The sequence below is a fragment of the Hippoglossus stenolepis genome, chromosome 1, assembly GCF_022539355.2.
Source record: "Hippoglossus stenolepis isolate QCI-W04-F060 chromosome 1, HSTE1.2, whole genome shotgun sequence".
Classification (NCBI taxonomy): domain Eukaryota; kingdom Metazoa; phylum Chordata; class Actinopteri; order Pleuronectiformes; family Pleuronectidae; genus Hippoglossus; species Hippoglossus stenolepis.
Genome location: NC_061483.1, coordinates 13,819,586 through 13,846,881, shown reverse-complemented (window position 1 = coordinate 13,846,881; position 27,296 = coordinate 13,819,586). Strand labels below are relative to the sequence as shown.

Here is a 27,296-nt window from a genome sequence, read left to right as displayed (position 1 = left end):
TAATGGAAAGTTTGCCATTAGTATTTTTTAAAGGTCAGGTCGTCACCAAAATAATTATCCTCTGGGGATTATTAATATCTGTCAAATTCATGCAAATATGACGAGTACTGGTGAATAGATCTTGCTCTTTGCACAGAAGTAGTTTAATCCTCTATACACAGTAAATTTAAAATGCTACCTCCGAGCTGGTTCATATACCATTTGGGCTTTGACTGAAAGATATGAGTCCTATAATAAACTCGATCCTCCTCTTGTTGCATCCATGAGGAAAAATATTGAATCCCTTCTGGCTCCTGGGTCAATACATTTTACTTGTAGATTTACAATTCAATCAGTTTTGTTCTGTTTTGTTGGGGGTGTCTTAAAAGAAAGAGAAAACAATGGATCGTTTTTATAGGCAGTTTTTAATGGGGAAAATCCCAAACAAATAATAAACATAACATTGAGTTGTCACCATTTTAATCAGTTTTATATTTTAGTATCGGCCCCACACTCACATTCTTCTGAGGCTTTGCTAGAAAAAAAAGGCACGCAAAGATACATAAGTTAAAGTGAAAGCCCTGCAGAATAAACCACACAAACCCCAAAAAGAGGGCAAGAGGAAAGAAAACAGATGGAAAGTTAGCTATATCAGGTCAAATGTATGTAGTAGTGAGTCAAATTTATACTATATTATAATTTTGACTCACTAAATTTGACTTTAAACATGAAGAACTAATATTATTAAATATCAGCGTCTAAGTTTTGTAATATTGGCTTAATGAGTCAAATTTGTATTTTTTAAATTGGCTCCCACTGTTTCCAAATGTAAGAAATGCGATAGTACAGAGTGCCTGACATGAGCATCCCTCTACTGGGTAGTCTGGACATGTACTGATCAAATGTTATTTTGGGGGTTTTAGGACTGTTTTGGTCAGACAACAAAAGCAATTTACACATGTTCACTCAGGTTTCAGGGAGTTTTGATGCACGACTGGAGATGACCCGAGACACATCTAAATGGGCTGTGGCACCACCCCTGACAACAGGATGGAAATGGACACCAAAAGAAGCAACTCAACAGGCAAAAGCGGAACTTTGTGGGCCACGTTCAACAGGGAAGAGAGGTTTGGGCCTAGGTCCTGTGGAACAAGGTTACTTCTTCAGAGCGACGAAAATCGGTAGCCCTGGAAATCCGGCGTCAGGAAGAGGCAGCAAGATGGGCAAAGGCTCCACTCCAGCTACCCTTACTGGTTTTAAATAAAGTCTCTCTCAAGGTAGGTATACATGAAGACACAACCAGCTACTCAAATACCTTGCAGGAACAATTTAAACAAAGAGAACTGTTTCCAAAGCCTTGCTTGGATCAGGAGGACAGATCCCAACTGGGCCACAGGATGCTAGGGACAGGCACCCAGATCTGCTCAACCTGTGTTGGGCCTGCCTCAGAAGAGGGTGTCTTGTGATTTAAAGGCCAAAACACCCTATGACACTAAGGTGCACAACTGAAGATATGTCTCTAACATCCGCTGGTGGTCACTAAAATCTGCTCACTACAACTGGTGGTAGGCATTAGTGTGGTAGAACATACAAGGGAACATACAGTGTTTAGTTTAAAAAGGCAAAGAGGTAATGATGCCTGATCTACTGAGCAGGGCCACATGGCTTTCATAGTACTGCCATACAAGCCAGTAGCCAGTCAGATTTACCTTTAGCCTCAGAAGTTCGGCCTGTATCATTGATTACAAGGCCAAAACACTTGATGGTGCACAACTGAAGTCATGTCCCTAACATCCGGGTGGTGTCCGCTAACACCTGCTAACATCTCCTGGTAGCTGGTAACTTGATTTATGCAGAAGACCTTTAAACGTACAAGGGACAATAATCATCTTGTCCTATATTCAGAAAAGAAATATGAGTTTTTCATTATCTGGAGGATATTTTTAGACACTGATCAACTAGAAAATAACTGTGTATGGATGGTTTCAATAGATCGTGCTTTCAGTATTATGTTGCAATAATAGTTCCCTGCCAGAGGTGATTTCAATACTAAAAGAAAAAAATGTGTGATAAAATACAACTTTAAAACAAATGAGCTAAATATAAACTAAAACAATCAAGATCAAAATTTGGGCCAATTTTCTAATCATTGGCCCGATCATGCTCCCGCCCCCCTCCGCGCAGGGCCTCGGAGAAAGTGTTTCCGGCCCTGCGTGCGTCGGAAACCCCAGCGAAGACTTTTAAAAACTGAGGATAAACTCAGATAAACTCAGATAACCTCCGGTTCACGTTCTGTGATCACGCCTCATGTCTGAATTGTGAAATTGTCGGTGCTTATCAATTTTTTTTGCAGCACCGCCGGTCGTGACATCAGTGGGGAGGGATGATGACGTATGAGCCGGGCGCCATACAAAGCACAGCTTCACGTGACGTAGCCGGCCAGTGTCTGTTCTCTCTGGAGCTGCTGCCACATCTGATCCGTCGTGTCGCTGCTCCTTTGAAACAAAAAACCTTTCAGGGTTAAACACGACATTTTCCGCTCTCTCTCTTTCGTACTATCTTTATTTATTTATTTCTCTTGGGTTGCCAAGACAAGAACTAAGCTGACGTCCCCTTTGTAAAGGTGAGTAGCTATTTCCCCTCTTTTTTTTTTTTTGTTTTTTCCCCTGTGCCCGGCTAACGTTAGCTAACCGACCTGTCTGCGTGGATTTTCCGTTTAGGTCGATTGTCATGTACCAATCGACGCATCACACATCTGAGATTACGATGTATCGTCGGTTGGTTTTGTTGGTGTAGATAAACTGAACATGTATTTGTTTCCTGTTCGTCGAAACCTTGTGCGGTTTCTGAGAATTGTTTACAGCTCGTTAGCATTAGCTTACCGGTGGCCTACTTCGCAGCCTCATCCAGACGTCGCAGCGAGGACTTCCGGTGTTTGAACAAAGACCTCATAAAATCAGCTGTTTGTTTCCCCCGATATTCCCCAGACTCATTTTTACATCTGAATCCACATCGATTCGTGCGGATTAAATAAATAAATACGAACATTTATGGTTTTTTAAAAAACGGATTTTCCGGATTTTAAATGACGTTTTTTAACTGTTTTCTAAATTAAATTTATCGTCGATTGAGATCGAAACCTATGATTTTGCGTAAACAGAAGTGATTGCGGAAGGTTAATTAACTCAAATCGCACATCGGATTATAATGTCCCCGACGTCGGATCTGGATAAATCCAGCGCACATGTAATCCAGGTCCTGTGTCGAAATCTGCTTCTCTCCCTCGGGTTGTTTCCGGAGTTTCCTTTTCGTCGCTGCCCTCAATGACCGGGATTACGTGTAGGTGATATAGTTAATGTTAGGTAAACCAGGTCACCGTGAGGAGGAGGAAGAAGAGGAGGAGGAGTTGTGGTTTATTGCTGAGTTAAAGCAGAGGTTAGGAAACACACGTCGACACAGATCGTCCACCGCGGTGTGCTAAGCTAACCCTGTTTCACTTCCACGTGCCGGCCCTCATGCGCTGATCGTTTCCAATCAAATCATTCAAACTGTTAATAAAGATGAAACCATATTAAAACGTATTCGTTATTGTCGCATGTTTGTAATGTGTCTGATGACGATGACATCACGGTATCCACGGGCCTTCACGCCTGCAGAAGCCTCGGTTTCACTGTCTAAATACCTGATTAAAGATGGCTTCACCTCCTCCATCTCATTTTCACATGTCTTTCACGTGTTTTATTCTAAAATCATGCCTTAGTTAATGTTTCTTATCACATTTCAGTTTTTTTTAATCTTCCTGTTCCAGGTATCTGTTTCATAACATTCATGTGGACCTTAATTATATTAGTTTTTTTTTTTAAAGGGTCAACCCATCTTTCCATGCATTTGATGGTTAGCAGTTATTATTGTATGTTCTTAGGAGGAATTGACAATAATTAAATCAAGTCACTTTGTGACTAATTGTAGGCCCTCTTGTCCTTACTGGATTTCACATCTTTATTATTATGTGAGTGACACAGATACTAGGTAACATGTATGTGGAGTTGAGATGTCTTTGGTAGGGTTTAACTACAACTAAGTTAAATGTTTATTAAATTACATTTGTGTGTCTGTCTCTTTCCAGAACCCCTTTTCCCACCCCCAAAACTAGAAATTTATTCTTTTCAGATATTCTTTGTCAAGCCGCCAAAGTGGAGAGTGTCGTTGCAACAGGGGGTCCTTCTCGTTTCAGGTATTGCACTTAATTAGGCTTGGTGAACTCACTATTTACAGACAGTCCTCTCAAATAGCTCACTTAAAAACTTGGGCTCACATTTTCATATGAGTTAAAACAGTTTTCCTTTCTTTTTCTTTTTATTGATTTATTCTTTTGGTATCGCAGTGTAGGGGGAGAAGGTGGGGGTGCACCTGAGCACTATCCCAAGACTGTCGGCAACAGGTGACTTTCCAAATTTTCCTTTCACTTGGAACACTTGGTCACTAATCTTTGTTAGATATTAAATCCTTAAGCTTCTTCACTGGCCTTCAATTGCCTTCTCACACGTTATTTTATGTCAGCACATCTGGGGAAAGTGGGTCTTTACTGTCTGAACACACTGATATATGACTCCACACTCTGACACGATGCTAGTCATGTTATTAGGCTGAAACCTCATTTGAACAATTAACATTCTACAACTTTATTTTTTAAATTAACCTTCCACTTTGACTGGCTCAGGTGGTATCTGTGTAGCACTGACATAATTGGAACAATAAGCAACTATTTTGACAATCGGTTAAAGTTGCTTCAAAATGGCATGGTAAGCTTCCTCTTATCACTTCTAATACTAAAATGAACATGTTAACTTTTGGGCTGAAAAAAACCTATTTGAAGACATTGACTTGATCACTGGAGATTTGAAACAGAAGAGCAACTGATGTCAGATGCTGGAAATGTGATTAGTCTCTGAAAAACATGCCATTTCTCCCATTGTCACTAACTCAAAAGTTGCTTGATAAAATGTTTTATAATCAGTGAGATTTTAATGACATTGCAGTGTAGCTTATACACCAAAAATCAGGGCTAGATATTTGATGTTTGCTTTTTCCTGATAAATATATTTCTGTTGTAACGTTTGCTTTGTTTTGTGTTCATTATAGCGAGTTCCTGGGGAAAACCTCAGGTTCTAGCGTTCAGAGATGGGTCCCTTCTCGAAACACTAGACGAGAGGTAATCTCCTCAAACAACAAAGGACTAAATGATGTAATCTTTAGGAAAGTGAGAGGGTAAGTTTCCATTTAAATCCATATTTGATACAAATCTTGCACAGTGCAGATTATAATTTCAGGAATGATTGTACCATCTGACAAAAAAATATTTGTCATTTTAAGCATGACATTTTTTTTTTAACCACTCTTCCTTTTTCCTCTGCATTTTAGCATATTGAATAAGCTGACTCCTGAGAAGTTTGACAAACTATGCCTGGAGCTCCTCAATGTGGGTGTAGATACAAAGTTTGTCTTGAAAGGAATCATCTTGTTGGTGAGTATTTTCTTAAAGTGTGCTCATCTATTAATCCTTTAACCTTTGAAATGAACCTTCAATATGTCATCTTCTCTGCTTTCAGATTGTTGACAAAGCCCTTGAGGAGCCCAAGTACAGCCAGTTATATGCTCAACTATGCCTACGCTTAGCCGAGGATGCACCAAACTTTGAAGAACCAACAACAGAAAATCAAGCAACACAAAAGCAGAATACTGTGAGTGTTTTTAAGAATGGAGTTTATTGGTATGGCAGAGTCTGGACGTGTAAACCTGAACACCTTCTGTTTTACAGACCTTCCGAAGGCTTCTCATCTCCAAGCTTCAAGATGAGTTCGAGAACCGTGCTAGAAATGTCGAAGGTAAGTCAATTGAATTTAATAAATGATGTCAGATTAAAAAATTGCAAACTTGGCCGTGTCTTTAATGGATTGTTCTTTTTTTCTTTTTCTGTAGTCTTTGAAAAACACGATGGCCCACTCACTTCTGAAGAGGAGGAGCAGCGGGCTATTGCAAAGCATAAGATGTTGGGCAACATCAAATTCATCGGTGAACTTGGCAAACTCAACCTTATCCATGAATCGATTCTACACAAGTGCATCAAAACAGTAAGTTCTGTCGAATAACATTTACATGATTTTGTCTGATCATAAACTTATTGGTATTAAGGTGGTGCGGAACAAAAGAGAAAAATTCTTATGAAATGTTCATTTCTCTTCAAGCTTTTGGAAAAGAAGAAGAGAGTCCAGCTTGCTGATATGGGTGAAGATTTGGAATGCCTCTGTCAGATAATGAAAACAGTGGGACCTAAACTTGATCACGACAAGGCTAGGGTGAGCACCTAAAAAGCAAACTGGAAAATAGTTGCCCCTTTTTTAAAATCCCTTTGTTCCACTAAATAACCCCAAAAAAATCTCCTTCCAGTCTTTGATAGATCAGTACTTTAGCCGCATGCGATCCATAACGAACAACAAGGAACTTCCAGCGAGGATTCGTTTCCTGCTGCAGAACATGGTGGAGCTGCGAGCCAATAACTGGGTCCCACGCAAGGCATATATTGACAACGGACCAAAGACGATCAACCAAGTTCGTCAGGAGGCAGCAAAGGTTAGTCGACCAGGTTTATTTTAGCATAATAGGATTTAGGATCAACACTGAAGTGGTCTAGTTTTCTATAGTCTGCATGTACTCATAGGTTCTCTTTTCTTTGCAGGATTTGGGCGTTTTTATTCCACATTCGAATGATGGAATGAGGAATGAGTTCTTCATGGACAACTCTTCCTTTATGCCAAGGATGAAGTTTGATAGGGAAACTCTCGGTGGACTGGCTGAAATGTTTGGACAAATGCCTGGTATGTCCGTTTATTCCACCTTGAACAACAAGATAAGTTCAATTATTGAGGAGTTGGTCCTAACTGTGTTTTCACTTCAAATTGTTTTTGGTAGGAATTACCATTGGGACAGGTCCAGGAGTCATTCAGGACCACTACTCTCCTACCATGGGACGTCACCGCACAAACCCACTTTACAACGGCCACATCGGAAATGGCAACGGTTCACACCAGCCTCAGTTTGAAGCAGGAAACAAACCGTTCATAAAACCTAACCAGGTACATGCCACATTGTCAATGTCAGGTTTTTGTTACACAGTGAATCTACACATTGCTAACGCTCACGTTTTGAAATCTCACAGGGGCAGGGTTCACCGGTCTTCAACCACAAGCAGAATCACTCAGGGCAGATGCAGTCTAAGGAAATGTCTTCACGATTCGGCAAGAAAGGAAAACTCAATGCTGATGAGGTACAAGATTTTCTGTTCCAGCAAAGATTATTTTTCAATCTTAAGTTGTGGCTTTTCTTTACGTTTGTCTACAGATGTGCAGCAATATTCTAACGTGTCATTGTGATAAACCTTGTTGTCTTCCTCCTTCCAGATCAGTCTGAGGCCAGCACAGTCATTCATCTTGAGCAAAAAACAACCGCCGAAGATGCTGCCACACATGGCCATGATCCCCCAAAGTGCCCAAGGTTCACCACTCGGACAGGTAACATTTTTACTCTATAAACAAATCAGGCACATGAAGGCTCTGGGAAACATGCACTCATTTGGCTTTCTTTGTGTAGTCTCCACAGCTTGGCTTGAAGACCAATCCACTTCCGATTCAAGAAAAACCCATAAAGTCCATCAAAAAAGCTCCTCCAACAAAGGAAGAGTTGCACAAAATGACGGTACGTGCCTCACAGCTCACTCTCCACTTGCTTCCTGGACAATGAACTGAGCACATTAGTAGTTTCCTAGCACATTAAACTTTATGGTTCCCTTCATTTCAGGAGACACTGATGACTGACTACCTGAACAACAAGAACATCGATGAGGCAGTGAATGCAGTGAGGGAGATGAAAGCTCCCAAGTATTTTTTGTCTGAGATGCTGAATAAAATCGTGGTTCAGTCCCTTGATCGGTCAGATGAGGATAAGGAACAAGCAAGCGCCCTGATTCACGCACTCTGCACAGAGGGCCTCGTCGCTGGTGAAAACCTGATGCAGGTCAGTGTTGGTTGTTTTTAAATCTGACCAATATACACTATTCACTTCATCCCTGTCTGGGTTATTCTGTACTGTAATGTATATATTTTTTTAACAGGCCGTTCTGAGTGTCCTGGACCAGTGCCCCAAGATCGAGGAAGAAGTCCCACTGGTGAAGTCTTACCTGGCCCAGTTTGCAGCGCATGCCATCGTCGCTGATTTGGTCAGCCTTGCAGATTTGGCCCATCACCTGGAGAACGGTGCACATTTCCCCCTTTTCCTGCTCTGTCTGCAGCAGATGGTCAAACTGAGGGACCGTGACTGGCTGACTGACCTGTTCCAGCTGAGCAAAGTCAACATGCAGAAGATGCTACCCGGTGCGTCCATATATCAGTTAGACTCTTTTGTATTGAGAAATTTAGTTTTAATGATGGATACAGTTATTGATGTGAGTCAACTGATTTATTTATTGTTTTTATGCTCCTGTAGAATGTGACCAAAACAAGGACAGAATGCTGGAGATTCTGGAGGGAAAAGGTCTCAGCTTTTTGTTCCCTCTGATGAAACTGGAAAAGGAGCTGCTGAAACAGATTCAAGTAGATCCCTCCGCACAGTCCATCTACAAGTGGATCAAGGACAACATCTCTGCTAAACTCCACACAGACAAAGGCTTTGTCAACATCCTTATGACCAGGTACAGCAGCATTGAAATCTGTGTTGGCTAGTCTTAACACCAAACGGTACATTTTGCTCCTGGAGTAATACAGTATATTAATTGTGCTCTTGTCTCCCAGCTTCTTGCAGTACATTGCTTATGAGACCAACCCTGATGACGATGAAGAGCAGCTTGCAGCACCCAGCAAGGAACAGCAGGACGAGGAGAAGCAGCTGCTGCTGTCTTTCAAACCGGTGATGCAAAAGTTCCTGCACGATCACATCGAACTCCAAGTCGGTGCTCTGTACGCCCTGCAGGTCCACTGCAACACCAAAGGGTTCCCCAAAGGTACGTACACTTGTAGTTCACATAGCAGCTAAAGTGGATTGTTAAATGCAGAGAAGTTCTGCACCATTGGTGTAGAAGCTTTCACAAGCCTAATGATTGTCTCCTGTTTTTAGGCATGTTGCTGCGCTACTTTGTGAACTTTTATGACATGGAAATAATTGAAGAGGAAGCCTTCCTTTCATGGAAAGAAGACGTCACCCAAGAGTATCCAGGGAAGGGCAAAGCATTATTTCAGGTACATTTCTAATTGTTTTTCAAATGGTTCCCAGCAATAACTAGCTAGTATTCTGGCTATAAGATCAGTTTTTAAAATTGTCTGTACCTGTACTCGCTGTCGAAAGCTTCTACATAGAAACCATCCGTGTGTTGGTCTCATATAAATAACTTGGCCTAATGGAGATATTGTGTTGCCGTTGCAGGTGAACCAGTGGCTGACCTGGCTGGAAACTGCAGAAGAGGAGGAGTCAGAGGATGAAGATTATTAAGGAACAGGCCAAAGCCATGTGTTATCAGGATGCAATGATTTTCTTTTCTTTTTTTTACTTTTTGTAATAGTTTGTTGTCTCATGTGCTCTTCCCCCTCCCACCCAAACTCCTTCCCCCTCCCTTCCAAACTCCTTCCCCCTCCTTTATATTTTTCAACCACTGTTACAGTTCATTACACTATGAAATGCTTTGTCAGATCAAGCCAGCATCACCATCTTTCTCATATTTATGCTTTACATTCTAATTTCTCTTATTTGATGTCCTACAGCTGATGTTTTATACATTTCAATCATCTTGGGTTGGTTTCTTTTACAGTAGGCGGTATTTTGCAGAAAACGTATCGACGCGAAACCTGACCCATTTTATCAGGAGTCACTAAGTGCTGCCGAAACTGTTTACAAAAGAGAAAAGGCTCTAAAGTACTGCAAAGAGACCTTCCTCCGTGTTTTATCAGCATTTGTTAATCAGTTTTTAGACGCACTTCGCTCAACATCTTGAGTCGTTGCAATAGTAAAATACTTTCCCCTGATTTATTCAATCGATCAGAATCCTTTTCCTGTGCTTGAAATCAGACCATTTTGTCTCAAATCAAAATCTTAAGCAGGAAATGATGACCGCAACATCAATGGTCTGTTTTCATTTGCACAGTGATTTCAGTAACCCACATTAAGCTTAACGAATTAAGAGCTTTTTTTATGTATGAAACTTTTGTGCTGTTAGGAATGAATCTGTGTGGCCTTCACTTTTTTAATTTATCAATTAATATGGATATACCTCTAACGTATCTCAGACTATACTTGAACGTCTCCGTTTCCGGACTGAGGCAGCCAAAGCTTAGTTTCCTGTGCTAGATGTTCACCACCACCATGCGTGGAAATTTTAAGTCCGTTTGCCATATTTGTCGAGTTTTTAAATGGTCTTTTTATCTTCACAGAATTACCGAGAATGTACTGTATGTGTAAACTTAAAAGGTTTTGGAGTTCTACCGGGATTTTAAGTGTGACATGTTTAGTGTACAATTACGGCTCAAGGTTGAAATAAAGTTAACAGTTAATTCTGTTGTCCTGAAGATTTATTTTTTGATTCGGTGTCTCGAAATGTGGGTTAAATCCTGAGTAATTTACAAACTTAATAGCTGACTACATTAGTTCGTGAAATCTGATAGTTTGGAGTTTAGTTTAGTTCCATACAAGCTTAATGTTTTTTGGGTCAAATGGAGCTCATTGTTCAAATTATATTTATTAGATGGGTCAGGTTAAGTAGGCTTGATTTAAAATGGAAAGAGTATAAATGTAGAATATGGACATGTGAACATTTAAACTGGAAATGTTACATCATGACTTGAAGACATTTGTCTATTTGGAAAGTAAAGGCAGATGTTGGGAGAAAGATGCTTTATTTATCTCAAAAAGCCTCCTGTTTGTCTTTATGAATGAACGGTGGAAAGTACCCAACTTCCATGCTAAACAATTCTAAAAGGAAGCTGATTACACATTTTCCACTACAATGGCGCTTGGAGTGTAACTGCTACGGTTTAATAATCAAGCTGCACTAAATGCCACATTGTTGTAGATGTCATTTGCCGAAATGTGCCAATTTTTTTCATCAAGCTCTTTTTTTTTTTTAGAAACCCTATCAAATGTTAATGTGTTCTTCATTAGCCCACATCCTACCCTTCCAACAAGTTCCATTACAATCACTTCAGTATTTTTTCCATAATCCCACTAACAACCTGATGAAAGCAGAGATGAATATCCTTCCTGGAGGTAATTATTTGTTTCAGAATAAATGTCAGTGTGGTTTACAAGACAAATGATTGAATTGCTCTGAAAAAGTGGCTCATTATGGTTTGTCTGTTGCTGAAGTGGCTGTTTTGTCTCCAGTTTATTCAGAGACATTTCACAAATGTTATGGATGGAAACAGAATGATAATGCAGCAAGCAGAAATCACTTAAGAAGTTGTATTTATCTATTGAGTTGATGCTGGAATGATGCAGAAGAAGAATAACTGCACATGCCACAATTCTTTGTTCTCTTTTTATTTCACATTTTGTTGGTGTATCTTCCCATTTTCAGCCGGTGTCTTGTCTGACTATATGAGATATAAAATAGATGTTTACACCTTTTAGTTGGTTTCAAATAATTTCATTTCTGTTTAACAAAACTCAGAATCTGTGAAAAGACATTTACAGTGGACGTGAGAATTAAATGGCCAAAAGGCCGGGGGGGAAAAACCCTACACTTTTCTAGGCTAATTCCATGAAATACCAACAGAAATCCCTGCTTATAAAAAGAAATAAAAATGCAGATGTGGACAGTTTTACATGGAACAATTCCTGAAGAGGGATTTAAAGATTTAGTCGCTGTCATTGTTGGAGCCTTCAGGTTCGGAGGCGTTGTCAGAGCGACGAGGGGAGCCCTCGTTTCCTGATCCCACCTCAGATCCTCGGTCTGATGCCGCGACGGGTGAACCTGGCCGGGATTCATTATCTGATCCCGACCGACTCCTCTTGCTCTCGTTGTCTGACTGCTCCGAGTCGGACTGGCGCTGCACCCTCCTCTTCTTCACTGGGCGGTCGCTGCCAGAGTCGTCATCCCCCGAGCCCGCAGAGCGCCGAGGGCTGCCAGCCTCGCTGCCGGATTGGTTCCTACCTCCATCCGATTGGTTCCTACCTCCATCCGAGTCACTGTCAGAAGCGATACGCTTTTTGTGGCCTCCCTCGTCATCAGATCCTGAACCACTGTCTCTTTGTTGTCTGTCAGAGAAAGTGCACCATTCAATTGACAGTTTCCAGCACATGTTTGCGTTTGACTCTGAGCACAATGTTTTTTACCTTTCTTCAGCTATTTTCAGTCCATCCTCATCTGAAGATGATTCAGAGGAGGAGATTATGGCCTTAGACTTGATCTTTCCTTTGAGAGATGGTGGCAAACGCTCAGGCTGGCTCTGAAAACCAGAAATAATGGATGTTAGTAAACATGTTTTTAAATGACTTAATATTGATAAAAGAGCACGATAAAGAAAGATCAATAAGAACCTTTTCGATCCTCCTGCGTTCTTTGGGTTTACGCTGCTTCTTGGGTCGAGATGCTCCATCCTCATCATCACTAGCAGGTCTGCAACACAAGACAACGTGATCTTAGCATCTACGCTCTTTGCACTGCGGTCAAAATAAACCACATTGTCATTAACTACAGCAGACTCACCTCCTCCTCCTCCTCTTTTTGTCTCCATCCTGACCCTCCTCCTGCTCGCTGCCGCTTCCACCCCTTCTCTTCTTCTTCTTCTTCAGTGGCAGGTCCTCGTCAGAGTCGTCGTTGACAAACTCATCCATGTCACCTTTCTTACGCTGAGAGATAAAAAGAAAACAAGTTTAAAAAAACAGCGTATTCGGTGTAATTTAAGGGTCTGATGATGAGTTTGCTATCAGTGTTAACACTCACACGTCCACCACCACCTCCCTTCTTCTTTTCTTTGGCCATGTCCTTCGACCCCTCGGCAAAGCTGAGCAGGCCCTTGGTTTTCTCCACGTACAAAGCTCTCTGCTCCAGGAGCTTCTTCTGTTCCTCTACCTCTCTGTTCCGTTTGTCCTCCTAACCAGGTTTGAAAGTGACAAACCAACCAATCAATAAGAAGCACATAACTTTAAAACATGCTTAACATGAAAGCTACTCATGGTGAGCTATTCTCTTTTTGGATGGCAGCAGAATAAGTACCTGTTCTTTCCTCATCTGCTGGCGCAGATAGTCCCTCTCCTGCTCCTGTTTGGCCCGAAGCTCCTTCTCCTCCTCATCCTGCTTTCTGGCTCTTGCCACGTGGTACTGAGCCTGACTCAGCAGGTCAGAGCACTGCCTACAATCCCACAACACACGTACCCCCAGTGATATTATAACACACACTTAATGCCCCATGTAAAACACTATAATCTAAACGTAGAAATAGGTGAAGATATTGATTAACTATCACTATCTGCTGATGTTTACGTTTAAATTCGAATAGCATTGAAAGCACAGAAAAACCTCAAGTGTGTGATGATAAATGTATACTGACCTAGCCTCAGACGCAGCAAGGGCGAGGTCAAACCTCATCTTATCTCCGGCTTTGCTGAGGTAGCTGAAATACCTGTGTGAGGAGGAGGAGGATAAAGGAGATTGAGCAGAGAACCACCAGGAGCATCAGTAATCTCAATCAGGTCTAATGTCAGTACCTGTGAGCCAGCTCGAGCTCTTTGACAGCACTGAGCACAGCCTTCAGGTTGCTCTTCTCATCTTTCAGCACCAGAGTGGCCAGTCTCTGAAGCACCAGGGCCACATTGAACATCAGCACCGTGTCACTGGGCGCCACGTGACGGGCCTGGTTGGAAACGCGTCAAAAAAGACCACATTAGACTCTCCTCACACTGTAGAATAAAATCAAATTATTAAATTTTCTTCCTTCATGTTACCTTCAGTAGCATCTGCTTGCACTCGTGGAGTTTTCCACATTTGAAGAGCGCCCTTGCCAGGTACAGCAGCACCTCAGTGTTCTGATACTTGTAAAATTTCTTCAGGCAGTTCTCATACTGTGGAGAAGATCAAAGTACTTCACTGTACAAACACAGAAGACAGGCACTTCCAAGAGGTTGTCACAAATGAGGCCCTTACCATCTGCACAGCGCTGATGTACTGCTTCTGTTCGACATAGATGTGAGCCAGGTTCAGCCAAACGTCGCTGATGTCTGCTGTGGCCTCTCTCACCTGAGCAAACACATCACGAGCCTCTCGGAAGAAGCCCTTGTGAGCAAGAACAGCACCTGGATAAAACAATTATATGGTTAATGTGTCTGACGTAGACAGTTTGATGAACACACCAGATATTAAAAGAAGTTATAGAGCAGTGCAGACCAATGCCATTGGCAGCATACAGGTTCTTGGCATCGTTTCGCAGGACTTGTTTGTAAATCGCCAGAGCTCGATCCTGGTGTCTCTTTTCCTGTCAAGACAAAAACACAGATGCTCCATTTAAGGATCTACTGTTTCCTTCACACACGCTGTGTTTTATCACTGAGACTAAAGCAGAGAGCACCTTTATCAACAACATAAATTCATTACATAGCAGAGAAAGCAAACAGTGGTGCTACATGTCACAGTAAGGACTCAGCCGGTGATTTAAAGATTGAGGCAACTGTTGTGACAGTGATCTATTAACTACATTGACAATACGAGATGAGATGTGTCAGGTTGATCCCATCACACGCTCTCTTTGTTGTCACAATGTCCGCTGAAAAATACAAAACACCATCCATCTTTATATAAAACCTATGATTTAAGTACAAGTCACAGTCAGGTGCCGATGTATGGATAATCACCACCTTGAAAATCCATTTTACTTAACAGAACAAATATGCTCCAACAGCATTCAACAAAGTGTTGTACACATGTTTAACTGCACTGTCGGTCATTTCTCTCTTTCAATTTGCTTCAAAAAATCTGTCTGCACCTTTTCACGGTCTCTGGTCGGCTGGTGCAGCGTCTGCAGCCACACGTTGCCCAGAGCCAGCATGGAGTAGGTGTCATTCTGTGTGGACGGCTGCTTCAGGATACGCTCAAACTTCTTCTGGCCCGGTCCCCACTCCTGTTTGGCCAAGTGAAGGTTTCCTATCAGGGACCAAGCGTCCGGGTGATCCTGCACCAAACACAGCCGACATCAGATAATGAGACTTTATCTACGGATGTTACAATATTCACACACCTGCATTGGAAAACCAAGAAAGAGCAGAAGAAGAAGTACCTGATTAATTTGCAGGGCTTCTTTGAACCAGTCAGAAGCTTCGTAAAAGTTTCCTTTGTCACGAGCCATCGCTCCAAGACGCAAGTAACCTACAAACCACAAGATTTAAATGATATTCTAGAACACCAGCCTTTAGTCTTCATGGTCTCACACTTTATACTCCGTCGTGTGTCATGCTTACAGTCCACATAGTTAGGATGCTCCCTGAGGATGTTTTTGTAGAGTTTCTCAGCTTCGTGGAATTCACACATAGCCTCATACAGACGGGCCAGATTGTAGGAGGTGGTGACAGAAATGGCGTTGTAGTAATGCTCGTCATGCTCTCCCTCAGCTTTGGCCCGTTCCAGAGATGCCAGGAAATATTTCTGTAGGAGAGAAGACATAAGCCCCAACCTTGAAATGCCACTGGTATTGATGCTAACTATACAGTCTTCTAAATGCTTCATGATAATTGAATATGACAGTGAAGAAAACATGTTATTGGACTTTCTATCCAATCAACTTCCACTGTTTTCAATGTGATATCAGTTGCTGAATCATCTAGTAAATGTGGCTATTTTATGACATCAGGTTTTTGTATGTTGTTAGCTACCTTGGCCTCTCCCAGGTTGCCCAGTCGGAAGTGAAGAGCTCCCAGGTTGTTGAGGATCTCAGGAGGAACATCGGCCTGCACCTTCTCCTGCAGGATGCGTGTGGCTGTGCCATAAGCGGACAGCGCTCCCTGGATGTCGGTCTGCTCCAGGATCTGCGCTAGCTCGATCCACGCCTCCACATCATCTGGGTACTGCTCTGTTACCTTCTTCAAGTGACCCTAGAGCAAGAAAACAGCGACATCCATGTAAAAACTGTCCCTAAAATGACATTCACAAAGACATGTGGCAAAAGAGGATACGTACTTTGGCGATGTCTCTCTTTTCCTGATCGTCAGATGTTGCATAGAGAGACCCCAGGATTTTCATAGTTTCATAGTTGTTGGGGTAGGCCTTCAAAACCTTTTCAAAGCACTGTGCTGCATTTTCTTTGTCTCTTCGGTACACGTACATCTGTCCCAGCCCGAAAAAGGGCAACACAAAGGTGGACGAGGCAAACTGAGTGGCCTGGTAGTAATACTGAAAGGCTTGGTCGTAATCCTCCTGAAGAAAAAAGCAGAGATATGAGAAATGTTAAGTATTGACATAGTAAATTATTGTTGTGCTGGTAAAAGGGTTGGTCTGAATCTTACCTGCACGTGAAACGAGCGAGCTAACTGGTAGCAGCTCTCAGCCTGCATGGCTTCAACTTCTGTGTTGTGGAAAGCATGGAGGGCCAGATGCTGCACTTTACTGTAGTCCTGAAAGGAAGATCAAACAACACAGGCGTGAACATGAGTTGAAAGAAAATGGTTTAAATTAGGGTCAGGATTTCAAATGACAATAATCAAGTGATTACCTTTTTGAAGAAGAAGTGGTTAGCGAGGTGGTTGAGCACCATGGGGTTGCTGGGGTCGATGGTGTACGCTCGCGACAGGAGCTGCACGCCGTTCTTGATGGAGTCGGCCTCCTTGCTGTTGAGCTCTAACACCGCCAAACCAACAAGAGCTCCCACGCACTTTGAATTGAGCTCCAAGGCTCGACCGAAAGCCAAACGAGCCTTCTCCAGTTTGCTGAGCTTGACGAAACAGTGACCCATCCCCAGCCTCACCTCCGCTGGTTGGACAGAAGAGATAAATGATACATGAAGAATCATCTGCAACGCATCACTTTGTATGAGAAATACACGATCACCTATAGCAGGTGGGTCTGCATCAATATATATATATAAAAAAAAGAAAGAAATACAGTCCATAAATGTTTAGTGTATAGCTGAATCAATTAATCTGTTAGCTGACAGAGAGAAAATCAATCCACATGAATTTACCATTAAGTCATTTATCCCCCCAAAAAACATTGCAAATGGCCAGGAGATGCCCTATTGTAATGTTTTTTTTTTTTTCCAACAGCTCTTTTTAACCACCTTTGGCAAAAATATTCATGTTACCAGATGTTTTTACTTCCACATATTAATAAAAGAAAGCAGCAGAATTGTTGTCATGTGACTTGTTTACCTGGGCAGCCGGGGTTTGTACGTAGAGCCTTTTTGTAGTATGCCAGCGCTCCCCTGTAATCCTTTTTATTGAAGGAGATACAAGCCTTACCTGTTGAACAACAATGGTGTGATTATTTCAGTCAATCACAGAGGTCGAGATCAATCTCTGTCTCTTTTATATTGAACTTGCCGAGCAAAGCAGGGATGTTGTTGGTGGACTGATTGAGGACAAAGTGGAACTGGGCATCGGCCTGGTCCATCTTGTCTCCTTCCAGCAGGCAGAAACAGGCTCTTCCCAGCAAATGGTTCTGGTTGACACAAGAGTGAGTTACTTAAAATGTAAGAATACTGGATCCATAGCTGATTATCAGCTGCTCTGACTTGGATTTTGCTTACCTGATCATACATGATGATCTTGTCTGCCATAGTGTACAGCAGCGTGGCCTGCGTGATGAGCTCTTTCTTGGCATCTTTGTTTTTCTCTTTACGCGCTTGCTGGACATAGTAAGCTGCCAATGTGTCCAGACAGGTCATCTGGTCTTTCTCATGGTCTCTGTAGTCGAGGTTTCCATCGATACGAGCCGCCTCTAAAAGCTTGACAAAATCTTCTGTTTTGCCCTGCTTGTAGTACTCCAGCTGAAAGAGGACATATGGGCAGATTTCAACGTTGCTCTACTTAGATCGTGTCTGATGTTTGAATTTATGATGCTATTAGCGTACATTACAATAATAATGTAACAGCAGTCTGAGATAGCTGCACTGACTCACCGCCAAAGCGATCCATATGTGAAGCTGCGTGTGCTCCTGCTTCAGGATGCTGATGACCTCATCTCCTTCGGGCAGCTGGTCAAAGTCAAGCTCGATAACCTGCGAGGAGCAGTTTATTAAGTTAAGTTATAAAGCTTCAACGTCTGACAAAACACATGTATCATTAAGTGTAACGAATGAGGGACAGGAAACACAATGATGCATGTGAGATTCTATCAAATCCGATTTAAACAGCAAACATTTAAACTGTTTGACTTTCCTTTTAACATCTCCAGGGTTTATTACACCAGAGAAGGTGATGTTGCAAAACAATGCACAACAACATTTTATGGCATTATTGGATTTCTAGATTACTTTTCACTCAACATGATAAAACACCATGTTTGGTAAATTACTTACTTCACTAAATTAACCAAAACTAACAATCCTTTCCAGGTAATTGATGCATTGTTTAAATGTATTTTACAGAAAACACACAATATCACACTTAGCTGAAACTAATAGACTAATACAACAGTTCTGTGTAACAGTGTTATATATTGTATGTGTTTTAGAGGTTTTCACTCAACTTTTCTAGGGGGCATAAATGCTACTAAATTATACTTTGTTGTTCTGGAGAGATTTTTCTAATATTCTGCCCACAAAGCTAAATCCATACAGGTGAAGTTCATTTCATAAACATTTCTCATTATAAAGCAATACAACGTTTAGGCACTTATAGATATTCAGATTTGTATCCATTGTGTGCTAAAATCAATAAGGCTGATTGAAAGTTTATTTTGCAGCATAACAACGACCCCAAACGTAGTGAGAGTGATCTTCAGTGACACATGTGGTTGTTAATGTAAATGGTGGTCCCACCAAAGACTGATGTGATTACTGCACTTTGACAGAAGTTAATTGATCGATAATTGGATCATTTTAAAGGATCTTGGCTTTATTTTGAATATCTGAAACTTTTGCACAAAGCTGAATTTACCGTGACAAAGAATCACCGTCAGAATGAATCAACAGCTGGATGTTTCTACAATGTAAATGTCTTTTAAAACTTCAATAAACCTGTAACAACGCTGCTGTAACTTACTACACCACAGCTGAGACATGTTGTTGAATTAAACCGGATATAAGGCTTAACTCTGCACGGGAAACGACAGAAAAACAAGTCGCACGTTTGTAAACAGATCAAATGTTTTATAATGGGAGTGAATCTGTCCTTTCTGCTGTTTACGTTTCATCACACGCTGAGAGCCACAGTTCATTAGCTCATTGTGGCTAGCGTTAGCATTGACGGCTAGCAGCGTTAGCACGGCGAGCTTCGCCTCAAACAACAAGTCAAGCGGAGTTTTACCTCGTCCGTGTCCCGTAAAGGGATCTCGATGGAGCCGCGAGACATCCTGACGGTCCGCGAATCCCCCTGGACTTCGATTTACTTCAGGAAATAACACTCTTCTGTCCGATTTGTGATGGCAGCTACTTCATGCTTCCGATGGGAAACAAATAAAGGGAGAGTGCAACCGAAATTGTGTCCGGACAGAATAATGGACATTGTGAGGATGTGGTTCCTGCAGGAGATGAAGACTCGACGCTGGTTGTACACAGCAGTATTGGTACTTTTAAGTAAGTATCAGTTGAAAGTAAAGGTTTGAAATTCACTCGAGTATCCCCACTAACTGTGTATCCTTACACATTAGCCTTTACTATTAACTTGTAAATGTGCAGTAATTTAGGCCAACAAGCAGCACTGTTGTAGTTGGTTGAGGTGCAGGTACATTTCTCCAAGGCCTGTTTTAATAAGACTGACACTCATTTTCCATATGGAACATTTTCCTTATTGTTTTCTAAACATGTAAAAGTTCTGAGAATAGTGAGAGATGCTACAGCAAAAGCAACAAATCCTCAAATTTGATGAAACATCAGTTAAACGATAGACAATAGCAAATAGATTTTCAGTCATTCTACAAAACAATGTTTCGACTGATCGCCTCAGCTGCACTTGTCTTATTGTTTGGTAGTTCAATAAACCACATCAATTTAAGTTCTGTAAGTTCTTATTGTGTAAAGATTTGCACTTAAGTGCATTAATGACAACACTAACATCAGAACGTTTACATGAAAAGGTCTCCATTGCATCTGCAGAAACCTTTTTTGTGGTTTGGTAATATAAACATCATGATATTCAGTAGCATATTATATATTTTTTTTAACAGATTGATAAATATTTTATTTTATTTGCCCTTGCACATATTGCCTGGCAAAGGAGATTTACAAAAAAATGCTCAGCAGACGGAGCATTTCATATGTTAAACCAGTGAATTTCAATTGAAATCCATGTAGTGCATCATTGTCACAGACCTCTGCAGGGCAGCATTTTGAGGTGGGTTGAGGTGGGGAATGATGGGGGGCTGCAGGATGTCAGCTGGTTTTGATGTGAAGCAGAAGAAAAAACACACGAGAGCATCTTGAGGACTTGTTTCAACATCGCAGTGAATCAGAGGAGGACAAGAAAAACTACACTAATGAAAATGAAGATCCTCCTTTAACATTTGACAATATTGTTGTTGTTTTTCAGAAGAACTATCCGGAACTGAGAAGTAAGAATTCATTTTAATGACTTGTTTCTCCTTAAAGAAATAACTGAAGATGGAACACTGTTGTCATTGTATATTAAACCCATTACATGTGATTTTTGAGTAGTTGAGATCTAGTTTAGTTGTGTTTTATAATTTTAACATTGTGTTGTCATCAGGTCCGTCAGAGTCAATTAATGTCACATTGTCCCCCTCAGTGTGAGATGACAGTAAGAAGATGTTGTCCTCTGAGTAGATCCCACTGCGTACATGTAAGCACGAGCCACTTATATCAGAGACGTCTCACTGCACATTTCAAACATTTTAATATGTATCTGTGTTTCTAGAGGTAAAGACGTATTTGATGTTTGTTAAATAATCAGGTGATGTAGGAACGTGTCCGTCCAGAGAATCAGGAGAAACAGGGACAATGTCAGACAACAACGATGGTACATGCTGGAGTTACCTTGCTCCAATACAAACACTACATGCTGCATATGAACCTTGACATGTTTTCTTCCTGTGTGTGAATTTAAATTAAACATTCTCTCTACATGTGAAGTGTGGGAGTCCCCCGGCAGTGGGACGAGGGACATGCTTGAGGACAAAAAAGACACGGGTGGATTCTCTGAGCAGGAACTCCTTGACATCATGTATAACACATGCAGCACCTCCAACTCAGGTACACAAGCTCATGCCGTGCTCAACATAAACAAATGAAAACAATCACATGTGAAGTTGAATCATTTATTCCTGCTTCTCTCTGGCCCTCAGGAGAGGTGTTGGCCTCCACCATCATTCAGTACCTGCAGAACATGACAGCTCAGAGTACGGAGCAGGACAGACTGTCTGCTCTGCAGCGGCTGCTCGACCCGGAGAGTCAGGACCCACTTGTGACTAGAGAGACGTTCCACACCACCATGAGGGAGTGGATCGCCCAGTGCAGCCAGGACAGGTGAGAGTAAAACTCCTGGTCGCCATCATTTAGTGTGTAAAGACACGTTTAAGCATCAAAACCAGAACTTTGTTTTGATTTAGCCATGATCATTCTAAATCCAGATATCCACACATTTGCAGTATCACATTTCCATTATTCCATTATTCCATTAATTATAACGCAGCCAAACAATACATCACTTAACATAAAAACAATCTGGAGAATAATAAACCTGGTGCACCATTAAGGAGACTGGAATCTGAATATCAATCATTGGAGCCCAGTGGCTCCTTCAGATGTTGATATTATTCATTTAGGATAAAGTAGAATAATTGAATAAGTTACAAAAGGAAAATAGAGCAAACAATAAAAGCCTGGAGAATATACAAAGAAATGAACATAAAAGTCAAGGAGAAATATGTATGCAGACAGTTTGCTGCACAGTAGTTTAAACTGATTATTTTCAAATTGATTAAACTTCCAATTAAGTTAATCACTATATGAGACTGAAGCTCATTAAATAAAGGTGTTTTAAGGCACTTGCACTTCATTTGATGATACTTTACACTTTTACTCGACTACATTTACTAAGTTTCTAGCTGATTTTCAAATTGAGATTTTCAGCTTTAAAACTTATCACAATCTGTGATTGTTTAACAGTATATTAAATTGTAAAAATCATATTAACTTGGCTTTGACAACATTAAATGATGCTTCAATACAAATGCTTTGTTAAAAACCTTCCAATAATATATGCATCGGGAATACAGGACTTTTACTGATACTGGATAACAGGGTTATAACTTGTGGATGGTCGAAGCATTTTGTTCCTTCTCTTTGTACTAAAGCAGGAGATCTCAGTGCTTATTTCAACACATCTTTTTTCAGGCAGCAATAATAGTGTGAATGTGGATTGAATGTTGAAATGAAAGAAGAGAAAATATCTGGAAGAAACTCCTCCTTTCATGAATGTAAATATGAAACGAGCTGTGGGATCTAACTCGCTGACCTCTCCCGTGTTTCAGCACTGATGTAGATGGCGGTCATGTATCTCGACCAGACTCCTCTAAAGCGCCTGTAAACGGTAGGATGTCACGGTTTTGTTCAGACTTCTCAGAAACATCTGAATCACATTTGTTTTTTCAAATCACTGAACCGGATTTTCTTGCAGCTCTGGATTTCCCATGCCCTCAAAGCAAAGCAGCCTCGTCAGAGAACCACCAATGTTCCTGGTTCGTGGTTTCAGTCCTTTAATCAGAGCATTTGTTTACTCCCTGTAATCAACGTGTTGTCATTCCTCACCGCAAACCTGTTTGTTTTGCTGTAGCAGTGATGGAAAAGACCTGTTGGGCGCCGTGGCCGAACTGAAGAACGCTCACCACAAACTGAGTGAGCAGAACAGCGGCCTGCTGAGGACGGTGGCTCAGTGTGAAGACGTCAACCTGCAGCTCACTCTGGAGATCTCCGAGCTGCGAGCCAAGCTGAGCAGGTGACGGATTAACCCCAGTCATTCTATCATTATCTCATTTTTATTTAATTTTATTTCCTTTATCACTTTTGCGTTACGAAATAATCACCAAGAGGAGCTGGAGGAACAAAAATCTTAGATCCCACTCACTCAATAGGTGACATATTCAGGTGGATGTACAAGTGACACATCCCTGTCATGTCACCTAAGAGGCATATTTTCTTTTAGCTGCTAGTAGTCAACAGTCAACAAGAGATTTATCAGAGGCAGAAGTGTGGATTTTAAAAAGTTATAATTTCTAAAACAATTGATAGCTCAAGTAAAGATTGACTGTGAAAATGATGTTTAAGTCTGAGCAAGAAAAAGATAATTTTTTATACAAGTGTGTCCCCATAGTTTTACCCCTCACATTTAGCTAAGTGTAAAATCAATAATATCAGAATGCACTGAGGATCGGACTCACTCTTCACTAAGTGGGCCCCATCTTTTTGTTTCTGACTTTTTAAACATACACAGTGAAGGTGTTACTTCTCCTGTTCATACATGTGTTTTATGTACATAGTTCTGGGATCTTTTGAAAATAAATATGAGTCACGTAATTCTGATGTTACTTGGTTTATTTTCATTATTTTCTATTTGTTCATTTGTAACATTCATTCATGTTTCGAGTCATGCATCCGTCCAAACAATATTTGCTAATGAGACCAGAAGATAATGACATGGTAGAGAAAGTCTACATTATAAAGAAAGCTGAACTACTTTAGTTAAGGTTAAAGTTTGACTATTTCTTTTCCATTAGTTCGTATTCAAATAAAACCAGAATAATATCTCTGCTCTAAACATTTTGAATTAGAGTAGAGGTTCATCCTGCTGAATAAGTGTTTTTTTTTTTACGTGTGTGTGCAGTGCTCAGCGGTCAACAGTGAGAGTCAGATCCCTGACAGAAGAACTGGAGGAGACCCGTCGTGTGTTTAAAGAGACTCAGGAGAGAGTCGCTCGCTCTCAGACCAGCTGCACCAAACTGGTACATCTTACACTGAGTGATCTCTGGATGAAGCTTGAAAGTACAATGGAATTCTTTATTGTGACTGTTTATACTTAATTCTTCTTCAGAGCAATGAAGTTGAATGTCTGAAGGTTCACATCATGAGGCTTGAAGACAAGGTAATGTTGATCTTAAAGGCTCGGTGTAGAATTTTGTGACATCTAGTGGTGAAGTTGCATATTGCAGCTGAATGACCCTCACCTCACCCTCCCCTTCCAAACATGAGAGAGAACCTGTGGCAGCCTTCAGGTGTCATAAAACTCAAAAGGTGTTTAGTTTGTCCAGTCTGGGCTACTGTAACAAACATGGTGACCTCCGTAGAGAGGACCCACTCCCGCTGTAAATATAAAATATATAAATATAAAGGGCCCATTCTAGTGTAAAGGAAACAACAATTCATACAATTTAGGTGATGACACACTAATGAAAACATCACTACGATTATTTTACATAAAATTTTTGCCAATAGATCATTTTCACCTAAATCTTACACACTGGACCTTTTAAATCTAAATCCACATACAGGTTTTCTTTAGAAAACTAATGTTCATTTCATGCAGCAGAAATCTCCTTGTGTCCACACAGAATGAAAAACTCACCTTTGAAAGGACGTGTTGTGAAGAGAGCATCAACAAACTGAGGAAGGTCAACGCTGAGCTGAGGGTAGAAACACACCAGTGAAACTCTCATCATGTGTTTGTCTCCATGACGACTTTCCACTGAGCTTTAAACATATAAATGTTCACAGGCCGAATTTGAGGAGACCCTGGTTATGTTGACGCTGAGGGACAGAGAAATCACAAAGGTTGGTCCATCACAGCAATGAAGAAAACTGTCATGTTTATGTTTTGATTTAGATTTTGTTTTTTTTCTAACTTTATTTCCAAATGTGACTGTGTAGAAAGACATTCTGATGGATAAGATGAAGAACTCTCACCTGGAGAATCACAACAGGATCATGGTTCGTGTGACACTGTCATGAAACAAATAAAACATGCATATTAACTTGAGAGAGTTTTGCTTAGATTTTATCATTGTTTGACATTTTATGTTGAAGCTAGAATGGTCACGTCGCATCAAGTTGAATCACAAGAAGAAACCAAATGTAACTGTAATGTGTTTAGCTTAAGCTAAACAATGGATCACTCTGAAAATGTCAATGTCAACTTTATTCATGTAGCACAAAAGAAAATGTAATGTGACAACACTAATATCAGCCTTTATATATAAACATTATTTCAGAACTTATTTGCATGTGTTTATATTTTATTTCATGGTTTTTAATGTACCTGTATTCTGTTGACGTCGCAGGATCTGCAGTCCGAGCTGATGAGGTTGCAGGAGCATTCACACCAAGTTCTTCTGAGGTAAGACTAATGTTTTTATTCACCAAATATGTATGAGTCAAGTGTTGAATGTGGATTCCTCCTGCTGGTTTCCGACAGGTATGACCGGCACTGCATCAGTCCTCAGAGCCTCTACAGTCGAGATCCTCCGAACCACCGCTCCCTGCAGAGTGAGATGCAGGATATGCCGCAGGTGGGAAATGATCTTCTTCTACAGGTTATTTTATCATGGTGACTGATCATCTGTTTTTAATGTTGTTTTATTTGTCTGCTACAGCATCACAGAGCTCTGGACGACATAGGCCTCCCATCCCTCCACACGCACACAGATGATATTCAGAGCATCATTCACAGGATCAAGAGCACGGAAATAGCTCATCTCCTGCAGAATAAGTATCCAGAGTGGGTGAGGAGGCCGCAGATGTTCACCAAAGGACGTTAATTACTACATGCATTCACATGCAGATGTATAATTCTGTCTTATCTCTGGTGTTTCATCTCTCACACACAGGACCCCTCTCCTATAGAAACACAGGAGAGGCCTTTTCCTCATCGCCAGCAGCAACAGGCAAGCATCAAGCAGCAGCTTGTCAATGTGTATGTGAGATTTTTACCTCCCTTTCTCCTCTTATGGTAACGGCCTGGAATCAGTTGATGTTAGTCTCTGTTCCTATGCTTCCTCTAGCTAATAAAAATGGTATCTGGTTTTGACAGTGTTTTTATAGGCATCTCCGTTATGCAACCAACTGGAGTTACTATCTGATGTGTGTAAGACTGTAACAGGCATAAGTGCAGTTTTAGTACCCCTTGGTATCACACACACTACAGACATAACAGTGTGTAAAAGAGATGTTTATAAAGCTGTGGTGGTGGTTTCAGGCTGCAGGAGCTGGAGCTGCAGAAATGTGTGTGGGAGGAGAGAGGGGAGAAGGTGGAGGAGCGGAGGAGAGCCTGGGAGAAGGAGCAAAAGCAAAACCAGACGGGGAGCCCGACTCAGAACCAGGATGGGAAGAAGGTGGCAGTGGTGAACTGGTGGAGAGCCCTCAGCGTGGAGCAGGCTAAGGCCCGCACCAAGGAGACCCAGTCGACCCAGGAGCTCTCTGAGACGCAAGAGAAGCTCCAGCGAGCGGAGAAGACAATCAGTGATATGAAGGAGCAGGTCTGCCACCTGCAAGTCTCTCTCAGATCTGCACTGGAGTGTGTCTCTGAGCAAAAAAACAGCAGTGGAGTTTGTCACATTGACAAAGGGACCAGCACTGAGAGAGTAGTGGCACACAAAGCTGTGGGGACGGTGGTGAAGGATCTGAGGGATGCGGCGGTGACCACGGAGATCAAAGGCGGAGCGGCCTCACAGCAGGAGCAAGCGCAGCTTCAGTTGACCACAAGCAGACTGCTGACAACCCTCAAAAGGATGGAGGCCATGGTCACCAACGCCTTGGAGAAGGCCGAGCTGGTGAGAGAGAGCGAGCAGCGGGTGAGCCAGGTGAGAGCGAGGATGGAGAGCATCACTTGGAGGGTGGAGGAGGCTCTGGGCCGAGCAAGTGACACTGACCAGAAGCTGAATGTCCTGGAGGTCAGGATCGCAGAAAAAGATCCAAACCAGGTTTGTTACAAATCTTTTATCACCTCCACCAAGGAGGCTGTGTTTTCATCTGCGTCTATTTGTGTGTTAGCAGGATTATGCAGAAAGTACCGGATGGAATACCACGAAAAAAACATTATAGGTCAGGGAAGATCGCATTCAATTTTGGTACGGATTGGGATCATGGGGCGGATCCAGGAACTTTCTTTAACATTGCAAGATAGAGCTTTTT

General features: G+C 41.5%; 2 protein-coding genes across 2 annotated transcripts; one reads left to right on the top strand and one right to left on the bottom strand.

Moving 5' to 3' along the window:
- Window positions 1-4,105: 4,105 nt before the first annotated feature.
- Window positions 4,106-10,571, top strand: eif4g2a (eukaryotic translation initiation factor 4, gamma 2a). Its single transcript, XM_035151555.2, has 19 exons — window positions 4,106-4,213; window positions 5,122-5,247; window positions 5,401-5,503; window positions 5,589-5,720; window positions 5,798-5,864; window positions 5,959-6,110; window positions 6,225-6,335; window positions 6,427-6,609; window positions 6,716-6,854; window positions 6,949-7,112; window positions 7,196-7,303; window positions 7,437-7,547; window positions 7,627-7,731; window positions 7,834-8,049; window positions 8,147-8,405; window positions 8,518-8,722; window positions 8,823-9,031; window positions 9,145-9,266; window positions 9,451-10,571. The coding sequence occupies exons 6-19, from the start codon at window positions 6,027-6,029 to the stop codon at window positions 9,514-9,516; spliced, it is 2,082 nt and encodes a 693-aa protein (XP_035007446.1). The 5' UTR covers window positions 4,106-4,213; window positions 5,122-5,247; window positions 5,401-5,503; window positions 5,589-5,720; window positions 5,798-5,864; window positions 5,959-6,026; the 3' UTR covers window positions 9,517-10,571.
- A 969-nt stretch (window positions 10,572-11,540) lies between these two features.
- On the bottom strand, window positions 11,541-19,630 carry ctr9 (CTR9 homolog, Paf1/RNA polymerase II complex component). Its single transcript, XM_035151543.2, has 23 exons — window positions 19,468-19,630; window positions 18,120-18,218; window positions 17,748-17,987; window positions 17,542-17,659; window positions 17,371-17,460; window positions 16,716-16,972; window positions 16,510-16,617; window positions 16,184-16,420; window positions 15,880-16,098; window positions 15,469-15,652; window positions 15,288-15,376; window positions 14,997-15,182; window positions 14,402-14,489; window positions 14,162-14,310; window positions 13,963-14,079; window positions 13,726-13,871; window positions 13,569-13,640; window positions 13,235-13,370; window positions 12,962-13,111; window positions 12,725-12,867; window positions 12,556-12,634; window positions 12,352-12,464; window positions 11,541-12,273 (listed from the first exon to the last, which is right to left on the bottom strand). Exons 1-23 carry the CDS (start codon window positions 19,510-19,512, stop codon window positions 11,874-11,876), a joined length of 3,465 nt encoding a protein of 1,154 aa, XP_035007434.1. The 5' UTR covers window positions 19,513-19,630; the 3' UTR covers window positions 11,541-11,873.
- Between the last annotated feature and the right edge of the window lie 7,666 nt (window positions 19,631-27,296).